At 41.9% G+C, this 22,365-nt stretch overlaps 2 protein-coding genes across 9 annotated transcripts in view; one reads left to right on the top strand and one right to left on the bottom strand.

Annotated features, from left to right (window-relative positions):
• brd9 (bromodomain containing 9) overlaps positions 1 to 1,426 on the bottom strand; it is a 159,107-nt gene extending 157,681 nt beyond the window's left edge. For 5 of the 7 annotated variants that reach the window (XM_069913318.1, XM_069913314.1, XM_069913315.1 and 2 more), the window contains exon 1: positions 1,104 to 1,425. In XM_069913318.1, the coding sequence (XP_069769419.1) occupies positions 1,104 to 1,152 (49 nt within the window). In that variant the 5' untranslated portion in view covers positions 1,153 to 1,425. Of the gene's footprint in view, positions 1 to 1,103 lie in introns of all 7 variants that reach the window. The other 2 variants (XM_069913320.1, XM_069913316.1) reach the window with 1 other exon arrangement.
• trip13 (thyroid hormone receptor interactor 13) overlaps positions 1,204 to 22,365 on the top strand; it is a 49,611-nt gene continuing 28,449 nt past the window's right edge. Inside the window, exons 1-4 of one of the 2 annotated variants that reach the window (XM_069913328.1) lie at positions 1,204 to 1,606; positions 9,692 to 9,789; positions 18,750 to 18,915; positions 20,447 to 20,576. In XM_069913328.1, coding sequence (XP_069769429.1) covers positions 9,701 to 9,789; positions 18,750 to 18,915; positions 20,447 to 20,576 — 385 coding nt within the window. In that variant the 5' untranslated portion in view covers positions 1,204 to 1,606; positions 9,692 to 9,700. The remainder of the gene's footprint in view (positions 1,607 to 9,691; positions 9,790 to 18,749; positions 18,916 to 20,446; positions 20,577 to 22,365) is intronic. The other variant, XM_069913329.1, reaches the window with a different exon arrangement.

The following is a 22,365-nucleotide window of genomic DNA, read 5'->3' as shown; positions in this document are numbered from 1 at the left end:
ACCTCTTACTATGAGACAGTAAACTCAGTTATAAAATCCTTAGCCAGAGATAAAAAAATCCTTCTGATTTAATTTTTATCAAGCCTTACAAGAATTTTGTCCCTTTTTAGGAAGTACAAATTTTATGCTTCTAAATTCTAGAGGCATAGAATACCCAAGACCATTTGACCATTATACTTATGGGTATGACAATAATCTCTCATCTTGTTTCTGAAGTGCAAAAGCATTTGAGGAACAATAGTAGATAATTTCAATTATCCAATATTCACAAGTTATATCAAACTAAAATAATTCCAGGTCAGGCACAGAAGGTGTCAGATGGAGCAAATCCAACCGTTGTCTCTTGGGAAAGAGGAAGGCATCAATTTAGTGATTAACAATCAAAGAATTGTACAAATGTGAACTAAAGGCAAAAGCTCCTGGATCTGGATCAAAAGAGAAGAAAGTATGCTGGAAATAACTACACAATGCCAAAGAGGTATTCAAGGAGACAGTTATTGTTCTGAATGAGTATTTTTGATTTAAAAAAACTTTCCCAAAACGTTAAACTACTGGAAAGTAAAATGAGCTGGATTCCTGCCAGTGAGGACCGATAGTTTGTGTCGTGATCCTTTGGATTCAGGATAAGCAATGACTACTACAATGACTGACTGAGGAATAGGTCGATTTCAAAAGAAACTGAACACACGATGATGGTTGATTCTGGATTGTCTGCGGGGCGGAATAATAGCTATCAGTAGGTTCCTGCTGCAGGCAATTTCTTCATACGCTGCAAATGCACTAAACTAATACTTCTTGATTTGCAGAATAACTAGTATAGGCTTAAGAATCTGAAGCAACAAAAAAAAATGCTATCTAAGCGAGCACTGAGGGATACGTTCACGCCTGCTACTGCAGACCCCTCCCCCTTCCCTCCCTAATCGAGGTGCTCAGAGTTCATGCGAGCCCTTCTCTTCTTCCTCCAACCTCAAGGCCAGCTCCCCCAGTTGGGTGTTCTGATGGGCCACCGACCCTCACGGAGCTTCCCCGAGAACTCTCCCGACCCAGACGCCTCCCGCTGAAGGGCGGTCCGAAGAGCCAGCCTCACTCACTCACTCACTCACCGTCATACGAGCGCCACTCACACTTGAGCTTCTTGTGTTTCTTCCCCATGACCGGGCCGCTGGCGCCACACAGGCGCACTGAGGGCCTCGCCGCGCGCGCCCGCGCGCGAACGAACTTGCGCGCGCCCAGCGGCGCCCCGGCCGATGGGCCGGAGTTCCCGCAACCTCCCCCAAACGCCCGTCCGAAATTTGAACCAAGTTATTCCAACGATTTTCCCATGATCTTATTCGACGCCATTGGGAGTCCTTTGCCCCCACTTTGGAGAATCCGCCATTGGCTCCAGTCTGGCCGCACACGGTAAAGCCGAGGCCAATTCCGAAATGGGAATGGCAGGAGAGGGTGGATCGATGACAATTGACCAATGATCGAACAAGGCGATTTGATCGACATTGCAATAGCCAATAGAAAGCAACCTTTACGCCCTGCCTCGCTCTATCTTGCCCGTCCGCATGACGTCAGGCGCGGCCTGAGTGTGTGGCGGTGGATTTGACTTCTCCGTGTGGTGAGTAGCGCTGGCGAAGTTTTCTGTGATTTGGGAGTGGGTTTAATGATACGACGAGTGGAGGAGACTTTACTGCAAGTAGTTCCTAATCACAGGGAGCTGTCAGTTTGTCTGGTTGCAGAAACTTGAGGCAATACTTAGGCCGGACAAACACCTGAGATCACGTCCACCAGGCAATGGTCAGCACGGGATGTCCTGACTGCTTGAGGACTCGATATCGGTGGTTCAGTCCAGGTTACCTGGCGGAATGCCTCGTCCCCATTGCTCGCAAACAAGCATCAGGACTTGGTCTGGTGGGTCATTCCAAAGAGGCGTAGCCAATATGAGGGTATTGTGGAAATGGACGGAGTCTGGAGTCCTTCCGTAACTGGGCATTGAACGGCCCTCAAACCGAGGCAGGAGTAATAACAAGGTGCCACAGAGGTAGCAATGCTGCTAAAGAGAAAATGATGAAACAAGGTACAGTGATGGATACCACATAGATGCAAAGTGAATTTCAACAGTTTTTTTTGTAAATAATCAATTGCGAATAAAGTATTTTGGTTTAAGAAAATATTTAGGCTAGGGGTATCGCCAGGTTCTAAAGTTAGGGGGAGTAAGCACATAAAGGAGGCTCCATGACGCATGCCAGATGGCGAGTAAGTGATTGAATGGCGGGCCACATTGATTTTTTTTGGTGTCGTCAGAACCGGGGGTGGGGGGAGTGGTGGCAGCGTTGGGGAGTAGGATGGGAAGTGGCAGTGGCCTCAGAGTGGGGGGGGGGGGTGGCGATGTTGGAGCGGGGTGGTGCCAGCAGCATCGGAGCAGAGGGGGTGGTGGCATCAGACAGGAGGGGAAGAGCCACTTCTGAAAAGTGCTCAGGGGGTCCTTTTTGACAGCAGTTATTACAGTGATTCTCAAAATAGATAGGGATCCCTCGAAACCATTGTCTTAGAAGCCCGTATCACTTTTGAGTACAGACTATAAGGTTATTTCCAAAGCCTTGGCAAATAGATTGGCAACTTATTTGCCTAAATTAATCAACCCTGATCAAACTGGCTTTACGCAGAGGAGGAAATTGGCGGACAATGTATGCAGATTGCTCATATTCTACAAGAGATGACAAGTGTCGCCATGGCTCTAGATGCGGAGAAAGCCTTTGAGAGACTGGAGTGGGACTTTTTATTCAAAGTGCTGGAAAAATTTGCACTGGGACAAACATTTATTAATCGGGTTAGAGCTCTATATTTATGAGCCTAAAGCTAAAATAATAACGAATCGTCAAATTTCATCAGCATTTCCCACTGTCCAGATCTAGGGGACAACGTTGTCCATTATCTCCTGGTCTTTTTCTCCTGGCTATTGAACTGTTAGTGGAATCCATCCATCTAGATCCAGATATAAAGGGTTTGAGGATCAATCAGGAAGAACATAAAATCAGTTTATTTGCTGATATATCTGATAGAACCAGTTCACTCATTACAAAAATTACAGTCTAAATTGGAAGATTTTGGGACTATATCGGGTTATAAAGTCAACTGGGACGAGCGAAGTTATGCCACCTAAAGGTGGGAATTATGAACAAATTAAGAGAAATTCTCAATTTAAGTGGGTGCTCAATGGGTTTAAATATTAAGGTAGATAACAATCTGCAGTATTTATGCAAGTTGAATGATCTTCCCTTGCTTCAGAAAATTGAGGATGATCTTAATAAATGGGAGACCCTCCCAATAATTGGTTGTAAGGGTCAACTGTATTAAAATGAACGTGCTCCCTAGAGTACTATATTGGGAAGGGTTATGGTTGTCATGTGACAGTTGGAGGACACAGCAGCTGCCAATCAAGGTTTAGTTCTGCCCCACCCATCAGTGGACACCTTTCTGTAGGACCCAAGTAAATTACCTGGACTAGATTCTCCGGCCTGCCTGCCTGTACTTGATCTTGGGCATTAACCCTCCTGTCATCGAGCCATTGGTCACTGCTAAAGACCTGGGCTGGAACCTCCAGCAACTATAAAGGTGTCATGTGTTGTTTGTTCTCTCTTTTTGCCACCTTGGGATTACCTTGCTTCACTCCAGGCCTAGAAATATGGAAGGGTGCTGGAGAAACATTGGTAAGATGTGCACTGTTAAAACAGTTGGGAGCGTTTAATTAGTGTCCCTTGTAGCATAGAGCTGTGTCTGCACTGAGTCAAGTGGTGGGGCATCGTAGTGATTTTTCCTTGATCATTGTATGTACCAGTTCATTTTGTGTGTGTGTGTGTGTGTGTGTGTGTGTGTGTGTGTGTGTGTGTGTGTGTGTGTGTGTGTGTGTGTGTGTGTGTGTGTGTGTGTGTGTGTGTGTGTGCGCACTTGTGTATATATTTTGTACCCAGGATATTTTCCCCACGTTCATTATTGTCCACTATTTCTTTCCCATGGCTGCTGTAAACTCTGCGTGTGCTGCATCAGTTACCATTTCCCACACTTGCCTTCTGTAAATAAAATCCTTCCCTACTAAAAATGAGTTCAGAGTCCTTGCCTTTGAGGCCTACCAAACCTGTTTTTTCCCTCACAACAAGTAAAATATTTTTTTCCAAAGTTTTCTTGTTTCTATACCTCAGAATTTTTTTCAGAACCTTAATAAATGTATCTGCAAGTTTCTGTGGAAAGGTAAGCCTTCCAGAGACTCTACTGTTAAATTAACTTGGAATTATGAATTGGGATAATTAACAATCCCGGATTTAAAAAAATATTTTTGGGCAACCCAATTGAAGTTTGTCACTTCCCTCTTTGATAGAGCAGATAAGACCTCATGGGTAAAATAGGAGTAGCATAAGGATGGTGAAAGGATAGCAGACAACCTTGTATATAAATGGAATTCTAAATTATTATCTAGCCCTAAAGAAGGCCCCCCCTCCATTAAATCATATAATTACAATTTGGATAAAATTAATGGTCAAATTGGGAACAAGGGGGGGTCTTTCTAAAACACTCCTGGCTCAAAATATGATAGTTCCATTAATGTTTGATAGTTGGTACCAGAGAGGGATCAAGTGTATTATGAGCAGGGACAATTTATGACATTTGAGCAAATTAGGAATAAATATGGAGTTTTAAATATTTTTTCTTCTATCTTAAGTTAAGATCTCATTTAAGGGACAAATTATGCATAGCACTAACCTTACCACAGTCTATTTGAAAGAGGAATAAAAAAAAATTCAAAAATGTATTCCTTGCTTCAGGCAGGAACCCTAAACAAGAGCTTGATAAATCAAGAAAAAGGTGGGAAACAGATTTGGGTATAGAAATTGATCATTTTTTCTGGTTCGACTTGTGTCGGGACAGCTTGATTATTGTCCCATGATTATTGTAATGTATTGGCTGGTGCAATACAACTTCTTGCATCAGCTTTACCTTACTCCACAAAAATTACATAAATTGAAATTGGAAATATCAGACCAATGTTTCCGATGTGGTCAAGAAATGGTACTTTCTTGCATTCAACCTGGTTGTGCCCTAAGGTGAGGCCTTTCTGAGAAGATTTGGGTAATCTCCTGGAAAAATTACTGGAATTCAATGGCCTCAGGTACTTAAATTATTTTTATTGGGGAATTTAGAAATTGCAAGACCTAAAATGAGGCTGTCAAAATAATCAATTAAAATTTGTTAAGCTCACTTTAACAGTGGCCAGGAAATGCATAGCAGTCACTTGGAAATCTGATTTAGCCCACTGTAAGATAGAAATGTATAATTGTGTTCCCCTGGAGAAGATCACTTAGAACCTCAGAAACAGGTATGATGTAGTTTCAAGAATATGGAATTGATACCTAAGGTACATTGGGGTCAATCTTTAGCTTTTTTTTTCCCTTCCCCACCACGTCTCTTTCCCCTGGTGCTTGCGGCGCCAAGGACCCAAGATAAGTCAGGTTATTTGTCCCTTGATGGGAATGGGGTTTATCCTAGGTGAAACCAATCTTTTTTTTCTTATTTTCTCTTTTCTTACTCTTTTGTTTCTTCTTTCTTGTTTCTCGAGGTGGGGAGTGGGAGGGTTCCTCTTGTATTGTTCTTTCTCTCTATTATCTTTCTATTTTCTTTTCTCTCTTTGGTTCAACTTGGACATTGAATTTGCATTTTTGTAGTATTGTAATGTTTGTTTCTTTATAATGAATCATGTTGACTTTTTTTCTCACTTTAATATTGACATGCAGATCATTTATTTGTATTATTTTGTTAATAGTGATATGGATGTTTTTCTTTTTGATTATTCTTCATTTTGTCTGCATGTTGATTGAAAATTCTCAAAATGAAACATTTAAAAAAAATTGTGCTTGGGGGGGATCTGCGCTCCCCCTAGTTACGGCACTGATTTAGGCTGATGTTCCAGAATGATTGAAACCACATATCCACATGTGTGTGTCGAGACTTCCACAGGCACTTAGCCAATCCAGTATGTTTCCCCATAGCTGAAATTAGGTGAACCGAAAAGTTTAATTATCTGAACTTTTCTTTCGGTGGCGACATGACATTACAAATTGAAAAAAAAATTTTCAACTGATGTGCTCATGTTGCACTTTTAGCACTATTTTTTAATTCAACGGAGCTCTCGTATTGCATAATGGCAAAAAGGTCTTCATCGACCACACTGTCGATGTTCTTATTTTTGTTGTTATTACATTATCTTGTTTTGTAAGCAGATGTCACATTATTTTTAAGTAAGAATTGAAAAGTCTTCCATTGTTTATTGTTGATTAACTGTTGATACAAGTACTTGGTGCTTAAAGCTGTTATTCGGTTATCCAAAAAAATCCAGTTAACCGAAAAAATGTTCTGTCCCAAGCTTTTCGAATATGGGGAAAGGTACTTAAAATCACTAAACCAATCCAATGAAAGATCATGGATCATATTTCCATTAACTCTATTCCCTTTTCTGTGGTGATATTATTTGACAGTTTGAATACATGGTGGTATGGTTAGTGTTGCCATTAGCACAACACTACAGTGCCAGTGACCCTGGTTTGAATACTGTGCTGTCTGTCAGGACTTTGTGCATTCTCCCTATGTCTTCACGGGGTTTCTCCAGGTTCTCCAGTTCCCTTCCACCTTCCAAAATGTACAGGTGTAATTGGGTAGCACAATTTTAAATGGCCGGAATTGACTTCTACCATGGTGTAAATAAAATAAAACATTTTCTTTTTCTCTAAAAGATTGTTCTATTCAATACATGCTGTGAAGCCTTGATGAGTATAAATTACCAACTTAATTCCTCAGGCCACAATATTGATCCTTCATAAATGTTTTTTCTCCCCACCTGAAGTTCCATGTATATTGTGTGGATTTTTTGGAAAGAACATAAGTAATAGAGGCCGTTTGAGCCCACATGCCTGCTCTGCTATTTGATGAGATTATAGTTTGATGAGATTATAGATTATAGCCTGAAGAAAACTGAGGTCCTCCATCAGCCAGCTCCCCACCATGACCACCAGCCCCCCCACATCTCCATCGGGCACACTGAACTCAAAACGGTCAACCAGTTTACCTACCTCGGCTGCACCATTTCATCTGATGCAAGGATCGACAAAGAGATAGACAGCAGACTCGCCAAGGCAAATAATGCCTTTGGAAGACTACACAAAAGAGTCTGGAAAAACAACAAAGGTCAGCGTGCACAGAGCCGTTGTCATACCCACACTCCTGTTCGGCTCTGAATCATGGGTCCTCTACCGGCATCACCTACGGCTCCTAGAACGCTTCCATCAGCACTGACTCCGCTCCATCCTCAACATTCATTGGAATGACTTCATCACCAACATCGAAGTACTCGAGCTGGCAGAGTCCGCAAGCATCGAATCCATGCTGCTGAAGACCCAACTGCGCTGGGTGGGTCACGTCTCCAGAATGGAGAACCATCACCTTCCCAAGATCGTGTTCTATGGTGAGCTCTCCACTGGCCACCGAGACAGAGGTGCACCAAAGAAGAGGTACAAGGACTGCTTAAAGAAATCTCTTGGTGCCTGCCACATTGACCACCATCAGTGGGCTGATCTCGCCTCCAACCGTGCATCTTGGCGCCTCACGGTTTGGCGGGCAGCAACCTCCTTTAAAGAAGACCACAGAGCCCACCTCACTGACAAAAGACAAAGGAGGAAAAACCCAACACCCAACCTCAACCCACCAATTTTCCCTTGCAACCACTGCAACTGTGCCTGCCTGTCCCGCATCGGACTTGTCAGTCACCAACGAGCCTGCAGCAGACATGGACATACCCCTCCATAAATCTTCGTCCGCGAAGCCAAGCCGAAGAGTTTATATTTATAGGAGATATTAGTTGGGAAAAATCATGCTTTTCTTCGTAGTTGCAATGTATCAAGGACTCCCCATCGAGTGTGATTTTTAAAGCCTTGGCAATTATTTCTTTCTTCCTAGTTTGTCCTGATTTTTTTTTTATATTCTAGACATTTGGAAGAGTTTTTTGGACAGTGCCTGATGAATAAGTCTAAAATTAGAATGTGGCTTTCATTGCTTGGGATGAAGATAAATTTAAATGTATTTGTGACTGAAGCAGGCTCAACTTTCTAAACATCTCCAGTCTGGATCAGTAACAGCACCTCCAAGGTCATCACACTGAGCATGGGCTGTGTGCTTAGTCCACTACAGTTCACTCTGCTGATCCACGATTGTGCAGCTAAACACAGCTCCAACCACATCAAGTTCACTGAAGACAGAAATGTGTGGGCCTTGTTAGTAAGAATAATTAGTCAGCATATAGAGAGATGAGGTGCAGTCACAAACTGACTGGTGCAGAACCAACTGTAAGTGAATGTTAATAAAACAAAAAAGATGGTTGTTGACTTCAGGAGTGCTCGGGGGTGGGGGTGGTTGGGGGAAACAGTTGAGGTTGTCAAGAGCATCAAGTTCCTTGGAGTGCACTTGATGGAGAATCTCACCTGGTCCCTTAACACCAGCTCCAGAGCCAAGAATGCCCAACAGTTGTCTCTACATCCTGCGAAGTCTGAGGAAAGTTCATCTCCCACCTTCCATCCTGACGACATTCCACAGAGGATGTATTGAGATCATCCTGTGCAACTGCATCACCGACTGGTTTGGAAGCTGTACCACTTCAGACCACAAGACCCTGCAGAGGATAGTGAAGATCATTGGCGGCTCTCTCCCTACCATGAAGGACATATACGACACTTGATGAAGGTGAAAGGCAATAAATATTGTGAAGGACTCCACACATCCCTCATGTAAACTGTTCTCCCTTCTGCCATCTGTTAAGAGATACCATACCACTCAGGCCCTTGTATCCAGATTGGGCAACAGTTCTTTCCCCCCCCCCCCCCAGCCATCAGGCTCCTGAATTCCCAAAACATATTTAGATGTGTACCTGGACTTTTACTATATACGTCTTAATATTTTAAAAATATTTCAAAGCATTTAACTTGTATTCTTACTTATATTTATGTAAATATGCTCCGTGGTCCTGGAGAAATGCTATATCATCTTTACTGTGCAAGCATGGTATGAACAATAAATAAGGGTGACTTGACTTTCTACTCTTTATATAAGCAGACCAAAATAAAAAATACTTGGAAATCATTCTGAGTTTTACTGTGCTGTTTGAAATAAAATGGCATCCAAATGCAGATTGAAATTCCAGTCCAGCATCCTTGGAACCTGCATAAACCTGTGTCCAACCTCAAGATTAGAGAACTTTAATGTGTATCGTGACTTTGATTTTGCAATTTCTCTAAGGGAAAGCAGTCTCCAGTCTTGCACCCTCACAATCTAACATGTTTCAATAAGAATACCTCTTATTCTTTTATATTTTGGTCATTCAGTCCCAATCAACTCAGTCAGCTTTACTGAACTATCTCCAATGTAAGTATATGTTTCTTTAAACAAGGAATTTAAAACTATATGTGTACTCTGAGTGTATTTCTTGTACGGTTGTGACCAAACTTATTTTATTTTCTTTTGGGTTGCATTAAAATGTTGATTTATTGTGCTTGTTTGTGGTGTAATAGATTTTCCTCAACTTGTGGCTTGCTATTTGATGTAAAGATGAATTTTGCTTTTTCAGTTGATTGTCAAATTAAAAAATATATATACCTATATATTTCAGTAACTACAAATGGATGCAGTAGCTGGAGAATTAAAGCAAGCGTTACCGTCTTTTGAATCCATGCAAATACACGTGGAAGTTTGTGTTAAACAGGACAGGTAAATCATTTTCTTTTGCAAAAGAAAACCATTAGTTTGTAGACAATCTGCCTGATTGGTACCCCATCCTCTGAGCTGAACATGCAGTCACCCCACCAATGAGGAATAATTTTTCTTTGTTCTCTATATCAAAATTGATTAATTACATGTTCCACTCAATGCACCAAGGAGAACAATTCTGTCTTCAGAATGTTTTTTAATTTTAAAACAGTTAGCTATATCATACACTCCTTTAAGCCTGCGCCTCCATAGAGTAAGATTGTGGCTATCCTGATCTTTGGCTTGATTTATGCTTTTTTGCTTGAATTAACCAAAACCTTGGGTTCTATTATGGTCTAAAACTCTGTCTGTCTTAAACACATTGATTTCACCTCATTTACAACTTCCTGACGTTAAGATTTCCAAAGATTCATGAATCCTCTCAGAATTGTTTTTCCATATCTGTCAAATGATATCCTTTATTCATACCTTGACAAAGGGTTCAGGCCTGAAATGTCGGTTATATTTCTTTACCTCCTATGGACACTACAGGACCTTCGGAGTTCCTCCAGCATTTCTCTGCTTTTACTATAGTCACAGTATCTGCATACTTTTGTGTTCACTCTCTTGGTCTAAACAGATTAGCCAAATACTTCTGGACTTCACCCAGCCTATTACCACTACCTTCACCACTACCAGGAATAACATTAAAGCCTTCTATTTTGTCAAGCTCCCTCAGAATCTTGTATGCTTCCAATGTTCAGGTCTCTTCTCTCGATGATGATTCAGTAATTTAACCACATTTATTGCATTATAAAACTATAATGTACACATTCTTTTAAATGGAACAATTTAAAATGAATGCTACATGGAAGGTCTATTTCCTTTTATAAAAATTTCTGTTGATTGGTTACTGCACTAAATTACTCATTTTGGTCAAACAGCCATGGTGTATTGGGGAGTTGGTGAGGTGTCAGATTTGAATTTAGAACCATATGACACTTGTTGCCGTGCGCTCCTCAAAAGAAGACACACATGTAGTGTAGTCAGGTTAAGCTCTGAATTATATTTGGGCTCATGCCTGACTTTTATACTTGCACTGTTCCTGCCATGCCCCTCCCCCCCCCTGTAACTGACACCACAACATGCATAACAAAAGTAGGTTTCCCACGTGATACTTTTCTGCATAACAATGCCCTTCATCCCCACGTGCTGTCCCTGTTGGCTGCGCAGCAATGCCAGCATCATTTTGGGGTCGCTGGCCTTTAAGCTGCCCTTGCTGTTCACCTGCTGGTTCGCTTGTTGGGGTCAGTGCCGCCATGCAGGCTGCTAGCCTTTGACTGCGCTCGTTGCCCAGAGCGCTGGCTTGATCACCACAGCAGTGGGCTGCCACATGACCCTCCACCCACCCCTCCCCCCCCCCCCCCCCCCCCAGAACCAGTGGAATTGTCCATGGTGCCCGGAGACAAAGTCTCTGCAGCCTTTGGTGGCCTGCCTTTTCGGCGTGGTGCTGGTGTCTCGATCAGGCATACCAGGTCCAGGTATGCTGGCTTCAGCCTATCTGTGGTAAGACCTTCTCTTGCCTCCGACCTCCAGCTCGAATGTGCCCCCATTGTTGCAGATGACCCAGAATGGACCCTTGTATGGCCTCTGAAGTGGTGGACGATGTGTACCCCTGCAAATGAAATCCTACTCGCAGTTCTGCAGGTCTTTGGTGCATTGGTCCTCGCGTGTCTGTGTCTGGAAGATTGAATGGGGGCCAGGTTGCTGACTCTTTCCTTTAGCATGCTGAGGAATGCTGCAGATTCGTCCTGCTCTCCGCCTGGGGATAGTACGAATTCTCCTGGAACCACCAGTGGAGCTCCATAGACTATTTTGGCTGAAGAGGTGTTGAGGTCCTCGTTGGGTGCCGTGCAGATGCCCAACAGTGGTCATGGTAGCTAGTCTACTGTAATGGAGGTTTTAAACCATGCTTTTGCTTATGCAAGGCTGAGTATCAGTAACCCACTTTGAGAATAATGTATGCATAATCTAAATTCCACCATGAGGCCCAGAGATGCAGTTGTCTTTTGTTGGTCGCAGACTGTCAGGCGAGACCTTGAAGATAAGTAAACCATTTATTCAAAGTGATAAGCTATGAGTAAACAATTTTTGGGTAATATAAGCCATGGTCCCGCTGCTGAAGTTTCAGACACTCTGAGGGGTGGAAACGTCTCTCAGCAAGAAGAAGAACTTATAGAGTCCAACCAACGTCCTGGTCGGGGAAGGTGGAGAAGCTGCTACCGGCGCCCAGACAACCTACTACAAGTGTGCGGTCATTGCTTCGCTTCGGCAGTTGGGACCAGTCCAGGCGTTGATAAGTATAGTTGGGAAGGGCTTGCATATTGTAGTTTGAAATCAGCTTTAGATTTAGTAATAAAGATTTGTATAAACTGAAGTGCTCTCGGCGTGTGCCTCTATTTTCTTTCAGTAGCTCAAACACTGTGACCAATCTAAAACGAACAAAGTGAGAGGTACAAGTTTACGCGAACTGATCCTGTGAGACCTCAGCTATAAGAATACTGAAGAAGGCATTGGAGAGATCATTACAGGATACCATGTTCCTGAGTTCCCAGTAGCAATGTTTTCAATAAGGGTAACAATGTCCGGAACTGCCGAAGCAAGTGGTGGTGCATGTTTGTTCAAAAAATGGTAATCAACTGTCATTCTCCAGGAGCCATCCAGCTTCTGGACTGGCCAAATGGGGCTATTAAAGGGCGATGTTGCGGGCCTCAATACCCCTTCTTCTTGCAAAGCATTGATGGTGGCAGTAATCTCTTCCTGCCCTCCAAGGAGGCAATATTGTGGAATGCATACTGGTTTCGGAGGGGGGGGGAGTGGGGGGAGGGAGGCACCATCACAGGATCTCACTTAGCCTGACCCACCACTAGTCTTTTTGTAATAGTCCGAATTCCAAATGCAAATCCTCCTTGGCTAGTATTAAGGGGCGTACTGGCCAACATATTGATACCTAGGATACACTCGACAGTGGCAGCCACCAGGGCATGTAACCATACAGGGGAAGAGCCATCACTCACCGTGGCGCAGACTTTTATTTCCTTCACCAGGGTGATCGCTCCTCCCATCCCCTCTATTCGAAATGTCGGTCCAGACCAGAGGTTGGGGTTACCAGGAATCACCGAGTGCTCCGCACCGGTGTCGACCAAGGCCAAATATTGGCGGTCATTACCCCCACCCCAATGGATTGTTAACGGTATGTAGGGCCACGGGTCCCCGTGTATCTGCTGTATCTCAATGGAGTAGACTCAACGGAGTAGACACGGGAATCCCGCCCGCACCCTCATGGGGCTTCCAGGACCACATGCTACTATTATCCATAAGAGCCTTTTTAACTAATTGTTGTATCTCAACACGGGTAACTGGAGCAAGAGAAGCTGGCTCGATAGGAGCAGCAGTGGGAGCAGAAGGCACAGCTGGGCCGGGAGGACTCAACAGCTGGGGATGATGTTCCCCTGCCTTCCTCTTATAAAGGGCATAAAGGACTGTGGTAGGTTTCCCATCAATATCATTTTTAGGTACGCCTAACTTTAACAAGGTTAGAGAAAGGTCCTTTCTTGTCGGTCCGTTATTAGCAGCACCCCCTCTCCTTTCATCCTGCTTGTCTGATTTAACCTGGGTTGTACGTGAGTGGATTTTACCTCCCAACTCTTAATTCTCGAAACCCAGATAAGGCACATAGGGTGCCCAATTAGCGGACTAGTTACAGACAGAACCAGTCCCCGTACAGTGGGTTGGGCGGAACGAACCAATCAGGTATGGATTCCGGAAGTGAACATCTCTTCGACAGGGCTTCCCCCCCACGTACCCACAGCCTCAAAAGCCCTGCATACAAGGAAGAGGCCAGGGCCTGTTGATGAATTACTGCTATACCCTCCTCTGGGGTGCCTTGCTGGAGACATGCCTTACATCTGTGGTATACTCCGAGATGTAAGACAGGTATCGTTGCTGGAGGGCCGACTGGGGGTCCGAGTTCTTAGCCAAGGTGAAAGTCAGGGGCTTGTGATCTGTGAAAGCTGTGATGGACCTGTCCTCTAAGAAGTACCTGAGGTGGCAGATAGCTAAGTACAGCGCCAGAAGCTCTCTGTGGAAAGTGCTGTACTTCAGTTCTGGAGGCCACAGATGTTTGCTGAAGAAAGCCAGCGGCCACCAACTTCCTTTGATTTGCTCCAGAACTACGCCGACTGCCATTCCCGAGGTGTCCAACTTCAGGGCCATTGGAGCATCTGACCTGGGATATGCCAGGAGAGCGGTGTCCGCATGGGCTTTCTTGGCCTTCATGAAGGCTTCTGATGACTCCTCGTCCCAGGTGATATCCTTTGCCTTGCCTGCCATCCGGGTGAACAAGGACAGCATGATCTGGGCAGCTAAGAGTATGAACCTGTGAAAGAAATTGATCATCCCCATGAATACCTGTATTCCCTTGGTTGTGTTGGGTCTGGAGAACTTCCAGATGGCCTCCATTTGACTAGGTAGCAGTGTGGCTCCTTCGCTGGTTATCCTGTGGCCCAGGAAGTCAATGGCCTGCAATCCGAACTGGCATTTGGCTAGGTTGATCGTCAGGCCGAACTCGCTCAGTTGTGTAGAGGTTGTGGAGGTGCGCCATATGCTCCTGTTTGCTACCAGGATGTTGTCCAGGTACACAAAGGTGCCTTCCAGGTCTTGTCCCACTACGTCCATGAATTGCTGGAAGGTATCAGTATCTGATGATATCTCCACACAAGGTCCTCCTTGGAGAAGGTCCTTCCCCCCTGCAAGTTAGCCGCAAAGTCCTGGATGTGCGGCACGGGGTACCGAATCAGTGTTGTGCTTCGTTGAGCCAGCAATGGTCACTGCATGGTCTCTAGCCCACAGTTGCTTTGGGTACCATGTGCAGGGGAGAAGTCCATGGGCTGTCCGACTGCCGAACGATGCCGAGCTTCTACAGAGAAAGGCGTCTCGCCCTTGTGTGGAGCGGTGGGCCCTCGATCAGGATGTGGTGCTGCATACCATGTCAGGGCATTACCGTGGTGAATTGGGGGGTGAGCACTGCAGGGAACTCAGCCAGGACCCTGGTGTACTTGTTGTCAAGATGGAGTGCTGGGGGCCTGGTGTCTTTGAGGAGGAAGGTTTGAAAAGTTTTTGCATGGACCAATCTCCTTTCCTTGAGGTCCACTAACAGGTTGTGGGCATGCAGGATGTCTGCCCTGAGGAGCAGCTGTTCCACTGTGTGAAAACCCACAAAAAGAGGCTGCTTCCAAACTGCAGTTGGGTCTTGCAGGTATCGTAGATTACGAATTGTGCTGTTGTTGGCAGCCCTCAGCCTGGGGCCCAACTGCCTGTTCCTGGAGTCCTGTCCCAACGGGGGCAAGATGCTGACCTCTGCTCCTGTATCCACGGGGAAGCATCATTTGGACTGGCAGTGCCAAATGTACAGGAGGCTATCTTGGTGGCCAGCCGTCATGGCCATTAGTGATGGCTGGCCCCAGCTTTTTTCTGAAACATGCATGGTGGCCTGCACTGGTGGGCTTTGGCGCCCCATCTCACGTGGTAGAAATACCACTGGTCGTCTGGATCACCTCCTCTGGGGCACTGCTGTTCTCTCAGCAGGTCTGCACGGGTCTGTCTGTGGGGTTTAGTGATGAGCCCCACAGATGCCGAGTACACTTTCTTCTGTTTCCACAGAACGTCCACTCGTACTGCGTCTTTCCAGGTGTCACTGAAATCCGCGTCAGCCAGTAGCCATGCTTGATGGTCCAATTTCTTTGAATAGGACATATATACATATTTCAAATCTTGTCCCTTCATGTACTTCATGTCTTTGCATTTCCATTGTAAACTTCTGTCTTACAGAATGGAAATGTGCTTTCTTAATCTATAGCATTATAAGTGCAAGGCATTTTTGGTATTAAGCTGTAATTGTAAAGCACAAATGAGAATTTACACTAAAAATTTGAAGTGGGCATTTATAGTAGATTTTTTTAAAAAGGGAGCTGAATTATTTCTTGCTTTAAACCAAAAATAATGTTTCTGCACATTGAATGTGTTATTACAGAGAGCAGGTACCTATCTTGCAGCCACTCCCCTCTTGTGTCCATGGTGCTAAAAGCCATTAGTTACTGTTCTTTTTCCACTCAAGTCTTGCTTTTAACTCGTTGTGAGCAGTTTTGCAGCAGATGAATGTGTTACATTAAATTGAGCAAGTAAAACTACTTCAAATTCAAATAATAAACAAATGTCAAACTACATACAGTACGTTTCCGATTATCCAAAATGCTTGGGACCTGACCTCTCTTGGTTATCTGGATTTTTTGGATAATTGAGAAATTTCTTTAAGTAGACCAGTAGCATCAACAGAACATTTGTATCCATGGTTAAACAACAAATAACAATAGAATGTTTTTTAAGCATGAAATAATGTTTAATTTTTAACCAAAAAACGTGATCTCTGCTTGTAGAATGCAGCAAGAAACATAGAATTTCTGTATGACGCTTTTTTTCTCCAATGTTTCCTCCAGTGTCGTCTGCCTCATTAACAATGGTTTTTGTCTTAGCAGTTTATCTTTGATTTTTATACACAATGTGATTTCTTGTTCTGTTATGAATGCACACTGCTCTAGTGCATCAATAAGTCTATCACATATGTTCACAATGTCGTCTGTAGGCACCTTTTCTGCAGTGTCAACTAAGTCCTCTTCATTGTGCTCACCTGGATGCAGAACAAGTTCAGCTCTTTCGCCATCAGTCAGTGAAAGAACAACTGGTCATCATTATCACTGTTAAAAACGTCTTCTTCCAGCTTACTGATGGACTCCAAAGGTATATTTTTTGTATCTGCAAGGAGATCAGACAACATTTTTTTTCTCCCTGACACATAGAATCCTTCAAACCACCATCATCATCTTCATCAAGGAATATAGTTGCAGACCAGAGATTGTGTCAGGCATGTACAACTGTGTCTTTAGTCACTTTGCTCCAAGTGTTGGCTACAGCATAAATGGCATTCTTTATGGTAAATTCCTTTTGGAATTCTGCCACACTCAAGCCTCCGTTCACTGCTGACAGTATGTTGTTCACTTTTTAGTGATCACATTCCTGAATTAAGGAAGTCACATTTGGGAGAAGGTACATGACATGAACATTATGTTTGTGAGACTTTCAGCTGGGGGATGAATAGGACAGTTGTAAAGAAATTTTTAAAATCTGTTATCGTCCAGTCCACCTTCGCTGCAGTAAGCACGACCTGCTGGCACAAAATGTTTGTTTAAACCAATCAGAAAAGATATCCCTGGTGACCCATGCCTTTCTGTTGGCATAATAATGGACTGGTAAGAAATTCACTCCTTTAAAACAATGAGGACACATGCTTTTGCCTATCACTGCCAGGTTACGCATATGCGTATTGTAAGGTAAAAACATCATGAGATGGGACTGGAGAAGGAGTCACCCAGTACTAAGGAGTAACAGGATGGTGTGACCTTGTACGCTCAAGATAAGTTTGGCACTAACAAGCTGATGAGCAGCAGACTAACAGTGAAGGGTAGCAACAGCTTATTCATTGGACAATGTAATGGTATGATAATTTACTAAGTACGTGTCCTGAGGTATAAAAAAAACACCACTTGCTGATATCGGGAGAATGCGCCTTCTCCAACTAACACTGTTAGTTGTAAGTGTTACAATCCGGTAATAAAGAACCTTGATTTCGACTCAGTCTGGTGTCTGACTCACTCATTCTTGAACAAAGCAGACCTAACAGTACCTGCTGCAATAACACAACCCAGCACAATTATTCTGTCCTTGCCATCCTTAGTTCCTGTAGGGCTGTCTCATCAGCTGTTGCCACTGTTCTGGGGCAAAACACCAAAACAGTAATGTTTCATTGGCATTATAGACTTGTTCTGGCATTAGGTTTTCATCAGTGATGATTTTGGCAAGCTCATGATTAGCAGATGCTTTATCGCCACTCATCGTTAACATTTTAATGCTATGTCTTTTAAATCTGCTCATCTAGCTGACTGAATATTCACAGTTCTCTTCAATTTTCAGTTCAGCATGTTAGAGCTTTCTTTGTCTCATAATTAGCAAACCATCGTGGCATATGTTCACTGTGATGCTGTCGGATCCACTCCATCAATATGTGCTCCAGTTCTTCATTTTTAGCTTTACACTGTTTTTCTATCCTTCATTAACTTCTGTTCTTCACTTTCAGAATAGAACTTCAACAGTTTACCCTTCTGTTTGCTCAGGTCATACGCTCCAATATCATACTCCTCTGTTAGATGTTTCACACTTGCACTACTGTCCAGTTTTAAAAGCAGCTTGACTTTCTGTTCTATAGACAGACATAAGCTCTTCTTCCTTTTCTTCTCACTGACATCGACAGTGCTACCTGCAGACATTTTTGCCATAGCTGCTATATTTTGAACAGTACACGAGAGTTCTGTTGATTCCAATGGTGCTAACCACGCGACAGACCTCCACCAGAGCTGTATCTTTGAACAGTACTGTACATGACAGCTCAGTTGATTGTAATGGCATCAGACACCCACTTGAGCATTTGGGTGAAATCTTGCCCTTGCAGCTGTATCTTTGACCTGTACAAGAAGGCTTTGTTGATTCAAAATGGCACAAACCATGCGTCAGACTCCCACTTGAGCAAGGTGGATTATTTTTGTTTTTTTAACTTTTTTCAAATTGTGTCGTCATGGCTCAGCCGATAAAGTTTTCGGATACTCAAGAATTTCGGTAGGTCAGTTTCTGGATAATTGGAAATGTACTGTATTTTAAAACCAATCCATCTGTAAAGATGTAAACAAATTATGCCATCTATTGTAATATGTCAAGAGAAATAATAAGCTAAAATATCTTAATTAAACAATGAATAAAGATACAAATAGTAAATGCAAGTGATTATTTTTATGTGGTTTATTTCTGTTTTGTAGTACCGTAAAGCAAGAAGATGTGCGATTAAGTGTCCTGCAGTTGCTAAGCAGGCACCGAGTTGTGTTTGGAGATTATGTGTGGATGCAATTTGATGATGAATTTCTGACAAGAAATGTAAATTCTGTGTGTATTGTGGACACTGATCTTACAATTAAGGAAAGACAGGTAAGGGACTCAGGGGTGTATGTACAATAAAATATGGTTAAGTATTTTTTTTATGCTTTAACAAAATAGAATGCAACATTTTTTCCTCTTGAGACATGGGATAATACACTTTATGTGCTTGAAGTGCTTCTCTTTACTCACCAGCTGGCAAGTAGATCATTATTTTCATTTCTTTAGTTATTTACATTTTTATAAAAAAGCCCCCTGGATTTTGTAGCTATTTTGATATCTAAAAGGATGCACCTGCTCTTAGCCATAACTTTTCATTGTCAGTTCCTAGTCTTTAGCATAGCCATTTACACTTGCGCATACCTGAATATTTTATCAAAAGCAAACATCACACCCATTTAGAAACTAAATTCATTGTGTAATTCATCCAGATAAACTGGATTTTTTTCCACAAATGTTGTAGATTCTAAAGAGACTATATTCAGAAATGTTTGAAGACAGAATTGTTACCAATGAAATGCTTTTGTGATAATGACATGAAATGTAACAAGGGCAGGATCAAGGCTTTTGATGCTATTGTGTTACTGATGGTTGACTAAAGAAATGCACACTGCCTTTTAAAAGAAAAATAAAATCCATCCCAATAGACATTGTGTATTGATCTCATATTCTTGTTCATACATGTGAGACAATTTCTCTTGCTGAACAACATAGTATCTAAATCATCCTACATCTTTTATTTACAGTAAGTTCAAATGAGAACTCCGACCCATTGCAGTTCTAGAATGCAGTGGTCCACCGTGAGCTTTTGTGTCTTATTTATTTTTGAATTGCAGCTTAATTTAGGGACCTGAGAAGCAAAATCTGCTGGTAGGCTCAGTTAGGTGAGAATCGACTCCTGTTGAGCTGATGGGAATTAGACATAGAAAGAAATAAACCATCATAAACTTACTTCTCATGCAAGTAATATTGGCAGGTTCTTAAATCTACAAATAGTGAATTATTTTATTTTTAATCCAGCTTCCTCTTCCTATAATTTACTTCCCCTGAACTTGATGTAGGAGTTTCAAAAGATTACACTGGTTTCTATCACATAATGCTTAAAAAGCATATTGCACCTTCTTTAAGGTGTGCTTAACTTTTCAAATATCTACATCCAGTACATAGATTCAGAAAATAAGCATGAATAGTAAATTAATTTTAAATACTGTTTTACCAAAGAATCCTATTTTGCAGAGATTTTTGAAAGCTGACCTGTTCTACAGATGAGTAAAATAATAAAGAATGACAATGAATTCATGACAATTATTAATACAAAAAAATAAATCTTTGCGATCTCTTTCCCATATATACAAGTTAAATATTAACTAGTTGTCACGAAAAAAAATGATCATCCTCAATTTGGTTCAGATACATTTATTTAAAATACAGAAAATAATTTCTTCATCATACAAGCAAAATTGAAGGTACTAATTTTCCCTTCTATTTCTCCATCTGGGATACGGAACCTCCAAGTTTTTTTCAGAATTATTAGCATTTTACTGCAAATACTGTGTATCAACTTGCTAAATGTCTCTTGCAGCCCATTGACCTGACAAAATCCAATCTTTCAATTTATATATTTCGCCTGAATGAGGAAGGCCCATCTTCTGAGATTTTAGAAGGGGAAGAAGAGAATATGCCAGCATCCAACAACTGGCTCCTACCTGCTGGTATGTTCTACAAACCTCATAACAACCTCCTGACTATGAATGTGGTTAATGTTTGTACAGTCACTGACCAAAAACAAGTTTTCATTAATGTCAGAGATTGAAGTTGAACAATTACTATGGACTATTAAAACAGCTCATCATAGTTTTGTAATTAACCTATTGTTTCTGTATGGAACAGATTAGAACTTGTGTTGCAAATCTAAAAGAAAAGTAATCCTGGAAATATTCAATGTGTGGAGAGAAAACACAAGTTACTATTTCAGGGTGATGGGCTTTTATTACCTGGTGATAATGTTTATATATCAGCCATGGCCAAATGTTAATGTTCTTGCTTCTGGGTCATATATTATGTCTTTTAAATGTTTTAGTTCCCTCCACCATTTCTTCTGGCAGCTCATTCCACATACCAACCATCTACTGTGTGGAAAAACTCGCCCTTCCGAATCCTTTTAAATACTCCCCCCCCCCCCCCCCACTTTAAACTTTTACCTTCTCGTTTTAGATTTATCTACCCTAGGAAAATAGTGTACAATCCACATGATCTATGCTCCTCATGGTTTTATAAACCAGTAGAAGATCACCCTTCTGCCTTCACTTCAGGGAAAATGGTTTCAGTCTATCCAGTCTCTCCTTGTAACTCAAATCCTCAAGTCTTGTAAATCTTTTCTGTGCCATTTCTGGAATAGTCACATCCTTCAGTGTATATAATGACCAGAACTGCATGCAATGTCTTACCAACATCTTGTTTAGCTGCATGATGTCCTATCTGTGCTGCATGATTCTGTGACTTGAGAACAGTGTGTTGGTTTATCTGTATTGATAAATTATAGTACTTTATTAGATTCTACAAGAGCATCTTTTGATGTAATCACATTTTATGAAACAATATTGGAATGTTTCTTTGCTTAAAAGAAAATACTTGAACATACCACTTAAATATACAGTAAAAAAAAAACACCTTGTTATCTGGGATTCAAGTTACTCCCAGTCTCAAACAATTGCCAAAAAATTGAAGAAAAAAAATTAAATAATAAAAAACATAAATAAGAATAAAATAATAGGTTAAATAATACACAAGTTTAAAATTGTAAAAGAAAATGTTCTCTGAAGTAACACGTAAACCTTTGGTGAAGATGGGAGCAAATATTCAGCCAACAGAGTGCCTTGGTCGTGCTCTGCTCATAGCAGCATTTTGAATAAAGTTGTGTGAAACAGCAATGGCGTCACCCAGGATGAAGAACTGGTTGATTCCGCTCTTCGATGGGATAACTCTTAAAGTGTCTCCTTATCCCTTCTTAGTAAGAATCACCTCGGTCAGAAGCTTTTTCTGTAAATTTGGGGGATTGGGGCTTAATTATCTATAATGTTATTGATCGTCTTGCGGGCAGCTCCATGGAGGGGGAGGAATCTGAAGATGCAGCCATGGATAAATTTTTTTCAAAGAATTTGACTGAAAATAAAGAAAAATGCTTTAAGGTTTATATGTACATGCAAGTGAAGTTTATTCAATATTACAGGATAGTATTTTTGCCTTTTTCAACTGTTTGTTCTTAAAGTAGGTGTATTAGTTAGGCATTGTAAGAATAAATCTCAATTAACTGTAATTATCTGGCATTTACCAATCCCCATTGGTGCCGGATACCTGTATATTCCTTTTGAATCCCTTTGCTTAAAAATAGTTAAAGTCAAAAATCTTCATAAAATTTTTCAGTAATGTCAGCTGTATCCTTCAGTTTTTTGTCAGCTATTTTGCAGTCCTGAATCTTCAAACTATTTTGGAATCTAATAA

Source organism: Narcine bancroftii, chromosome 1 (assembly GCF_036971445.1).
Source record: "Narcine bancroftii isolate sNarBan1 chromosome 1, sNarBan1.hap1, whole genome shotgun sequence".
Lineage (NCBI taxonomy): Eukaryota > Metazoa > Chordata > Chondrichthyes > Torpediniformes > Narcinidae > Narcine > Narcine bancroftii.
This window is presented reverse-complemented; position numbering and strand designations above follow the sequence as displayed.